At 27.2% G+C, this 5,000-nt stretch overlaps 1 protein-coding gene across 1 annotated transcript in view; it reads right to left on the reverse strand.

Annotated features, from left to right (window-relative positions):
• The window catches only part of cers4a (ceramide synthase 4a), a 24,508-nt gene that overhangs the window by 16,950 nt on the left and 2,558 nt on the right, over positions 1-5,000 (reverse strand). The window contains exons 2-3 of the mRNA XM_073844007.1: positions 3,774-3,953; positions 607-724 (exon numbers count right to left, since the gene is read on the reverse strand). Coding sequence (XP_073700108.1) covers positions 607-724; positions 3,774-3,953 — 298 coding nt within the window. The remainder of the gene's footprint in view (positions 1-606; positions 725-3,773; positions 3,954-5,000) is intronic.

Genomic DNA, 5,000 nt, shown 5'->3' on the forward strand with positions numbered 1-5,000 from the left:
AATGGAAAAAGATGTTGAAAAAGTAAAGAGAAATTCAAATTAATATTGTAATAATATTGTAATAAAATTGTGCAAATTTAGTAAAAAACTTGTAAAAAAAAATAAGTAAATAAAAAAATTTATAATTATATTAATATTGTAATAATAATGTAAAAAGTAGTATAAATAATGTAAATAAATGCCAAAACAAAAATTGTAATAAAGAAAAAAAAAGATGATAGAAGAGCCAAGAGAAATTGTAATTAACATTGTAATAACATTGTAATAAAACAGTGTAAATAATGTAATAAAATGAAAGAAATATATTTTGTAATAAAAAAAGACTATAGAAAAATCAAGTGAGAAATTCTGATTATTAATATAATAATATTGCAATACAATAGTGTAAGTAATTACTTTTTTAATGTAATAAAATTTAAATAATACAGTAGTTTTGTAATTACTAAGTGCTGATAAAACAGTCCCACTTAATTAAAAAAAAGCCCATTTTAGCCAGTATTTCAGTTTTTCAGCTGTACATGTATGTTTTGTGGTGTGGGTGGATGTCCAGTATTGAATCACACGTGTCACAGACAGCGGGTGCAGGCTCTCATGTGACTCACTAACCTGAGACGGCTGCTGTTTATTCTGCAGGTAAAAGGCCTCCAGCTTTGGGACGGGCGTGACACGCACCCGAACCCTGTCCCGAACTCCCAACCGCCGGCTGAGCGGCAGCGCCACAACCCTGCAAACACACACACAAACACAGACGATGGCTTTGTTATGACAGTGACAGACGTGACTCAATGCATCTGACCGAAACCTGACACGTCTGTAATGCAAGATATGCTTTAATCAAGCATGATGTGTGAGGAAAGGGCGGGAAAGGGCGGGATTGCATTTCAGGAGCGACGTGAGAAACAGCTGGAGCTGTAGGCCGGAGGCGATCGCACCCTTTCTGCGACACATACAGCAGGTCTGCACTTGACTCGCTCGTCCGGACCGACAAAACAACTTGATAACCGTTATATGACTGTCACATAACTAACTGAAATAGCAGAACAGGATGACAGTTATCGAGAGGATGTTTGGTTGATGCGCATAATGCTGCGTAGCCCCGCCCACCAGAGAATCTCATTGGTTTAAATCGTGGTTCTCGTACTGGGCTTTAAATATGAAGTATCTTCTGATTGGCTGCCATCGTCTCACGTCGCACAGCTGTTTTGTGTCTGTTGCATTACTCTGCACCTGGTTAAAAAAAAAATTCTCATTACTGTAATGCAACAAAATAAATACATCTTGAAAAAAAAATATATTTTTTTAATAATTGTATTGTGATGGAAGAGTTAAGAGAAATTCGAATTAATATTGTCATAAAATAGCGTAAATAATGAAATATAATTAAAAATATATTGCAATAATAATTATATATAAAATAATAATATAATAATAATTATGTAAACATTAATAAAACATGATAGAAGAGTCCAGAAAAATTTTACTTAATATTGTAATTTATTTTAATATATATTTTTTAATATATATATATATATATATATATATATATATATATATATATATATTTATTTATTTATTTATTTATTTTTATTTATTTTTTATAAATAACATTGTGATGGAAGAGAAAATCCAATTAATATTGCAATAATTTAGCAATAAAATAGTGGAAATAATGTAATAAAATAAGAAAATATATATTGTAAAAATGAAAAAAGTTGATAGAAGAGTAAAAAATAATATTGTGTAAATAATGTAATATCTATATATATATACACATATATAGAAAAAATGAAAAGAATAATATTGTAATAAAATTGTGCATATAATGTAATAAAATTAAATTATTGTAAAAATGAAAAAAAGATGATAGATTAAAAAAATTATCATTAATATTGTAATAAAATTAAAAATATATAGTGTACATATATAAAAAAGATGATAGAAGAGTCAAGATAATTTTATAATATTATTGTGATGGAAGAATCAAGAGAAATTCTACTAGATTAATATATTAACATAACAGTGTAATAAAATAGTGTAAATAATTAAATAAAATGAAAAATGTATTGTGGAAATAAAAAAACAATGATAGAAATGTCAAGAAAATGTCATTTATATTGTAATAAAATAGTGCAAGCAATGTAATACAATTAAAAATATATTATAAAAAATTATAGAAGATGATGGAAGAGTCCAAAACATCTTACTAATATTGTAATAAAATGGTGTAACTAATGTAATAAAATTTTCTAAAAAAATTATAAAAATGAAAAAAAAAAAAACATGACAGAAGAGCCAAGAAAAATTCTAATTAATATTGTAATAAAATTGTTCAAATAATGTAATAAATTAAAAATATATATTTTGTAATAATGAGAAAAAAATATAATAGAGAAAAAAAAATGTTTTAATATATATTTTTAAATAACATTATTGTGATAGAAGAGTCCAGAGAAATTCTAATATTGTAATACAAATAATGTAATATAATTATATATATATATACAATTTTTACAATATATAGATTGTAAAAATGAAAAAAGATGATAGTCAATAGAAATTCTAACTAATATTGTAATAATATTGCAATAAAATTGTATAAAAATGTAATGAAATGTAAAAATTTAAATGTAAAAATAAATGTAAATGTAAAAATAAAAATATATATATAAAAAATGTTTTAATATTTTATTTGTAAAAATAAATATTTGTTACAGATATATTTTTAAATTTTTAAAAATAGTTTTTCAAATATTATTCTTTTCTCAATAATAATAATAATAATAATAATAATTGCGCTTAAATGAAAAAAAATGAAAGCAAACTTCTGTGTATATATACACTGTAATAATAAATATATATATTTTAAAAAATTAAATATTATTTTAATAAACATTTTTTACAAATATACATTTTTATTTTTAAAAATACTATTAATTATTATTATTATTTAATTAGTTTCTTAATAATAATAATAATAATTGTGCTTAAATGAAAAAAAAAACATTTAAAAAATTAAAATAAAAAATGAAAGCAAACTAATGTGACAATAAAATATATTCATTATATTAAATATTATTAAATGATATTTTATTACTTCATTACTTTACATGACAATTGTAAATGTAAGAAATTAATTGTATTAATTCTTATATATATATATATTATATATATATATATATGTATATATACACATTTATATACTGCATGTATTACACAATACAACTCTTTAAAATATTTTTTGTGCAATGTATAATTTCCTTATAATTCCAAGAGTCTACAATTTGATTTCCAGTTTAAACTTATATTTCTCAGGAAGACTGATTTATTTGCCCATAAAAAAATGAACGCGGAATAAACAAACAGTTCTTTGGCAGACAAAATAAACAAGTGCACTGAGTATCCAGTCGCTGCACAAAGACAATGGTGGCAGTGTAAAAATAGCAGCCTGCCCTGCAACTGTGGATTTTGTTACAAGGAAATATTGACAGCAAAACCAAGTGAAAACAACGCTCCACTTTCATTCGCTCACAACCGACACACTAAACGACAGCCTGATATCCTGACAAACTGTTGAATAATACATCCTGGTTAAAGTTAGAAAGCGTCTTAAGCACACTGAAAAGAAATCCCTCAGGAGAAACCAAACCGTGCATTAGTTATCTAATCTTCCAGTGTTTGCAGTAACATCCATCCTGAAGGACCAATCAGAGTTTGATTGTTCATTTTAAAATTAACTCATAATGTAAATTTATAGATGTAATATCGATATGCACCTTTCGAAAACAAACCGCAGTGCGATGAAACCCAAGGCCAAGGGCAGGGAGATGAGCAAGTCGCGGGGTACTGGATGCCGACTTCCCTTCGCCGTCCCCTCAGCGATGTCTTTCCACGTGACGCCAGGAGGAAGCCAGAAATCTTGCCGCCAAATCCAATGGTTTACGAGTTCCTCTAATCTGCAGGAGAAAGTTGGAGAGAGCAGATAAATTACAGACAGATACAATTTGGTCAGCAACAACAAACTTTCATAACTACATAAGTAAAGTTGCCTGAAAGTTTGAAATAACTCTGAAAAGCTTAAAGTTTGAATTAACAATTTATAACAATTGTTGAAATTGAATTTCTAGCATGATTTAACATAAATTAGCATGTTGCCTGCATGATTTACCGAGAATTAGCATGTGGCTAACATGATTTATCATGTTCCTACCATGATTAGGAAGTTACTAGCATATTTCTAGCACGATTAGCATGTTACCAGCATGTTGTTGGCCTGTTTCTAACATAATTAACAAGTTACTATCATGTTTTAATGTGATTTAGCATTTTCCTACCATGAGTAACAAGTTACTAGCATGTTTCTAGCACGATTAGCCTGTTGTTAGCATGTTGTTAGCATGTTTCTAACATAATTAATAATTTACTAGCATGTTGTTAGCATGTTTCTAACATAATTAATAATTTACTAGCATGTTGTTAGCATGTTTCTAACATAATTAACAAGTTACTATCATGTTTTAGCATTTTACTAGCATGTTGCTAGCATGATTCTAACATGATTAGCATGTTTCTAGCATGTTTCCTTAAATAATTAACAAGTTACTAGCATGTTGCTAGCATGATTTAACATTAATTAGCATGTTGCTAGCATGATTTAACATTAATTAGCCTGTTGCTAGCATGATTTAACATTAATTAGCATGTTGCTTGGATGATTTAACATTAATTAGCATGTTGCTAGCATGATTTAACATTAATTAGCATGTTGCTAGCATGATTTAACATTAATTAGCATGCTGCTTGGATGATTTAACATGAATTAGCATGTCGTTAACATGATTAACATGTTCTTAGCATGTTTTCAGCATGATTAACATGTTACTAGCATGTTTCTAGCACGATTAGCATGTTACTAGCATGATTAGCCTGTTGTTAGCATGTTTCTAACATAATTAACAAGTTACTAGCATGTTGCTTGCATGGTTTAACATGAATTAGCATGT

This window comes from Garra rufa, chromosome 7 (genome assembly GCF_049309525.1).
Source record: "Garra rufa chromosome 7, GarRuf1.0, whole genome shotgun sequence".
NCBI classification, from domain to species: Eukaryota; Metazoa; Chordata; class Actinopteri; order Cypriniformes; family Cyprinidae; genus Garra; species Garra rufa.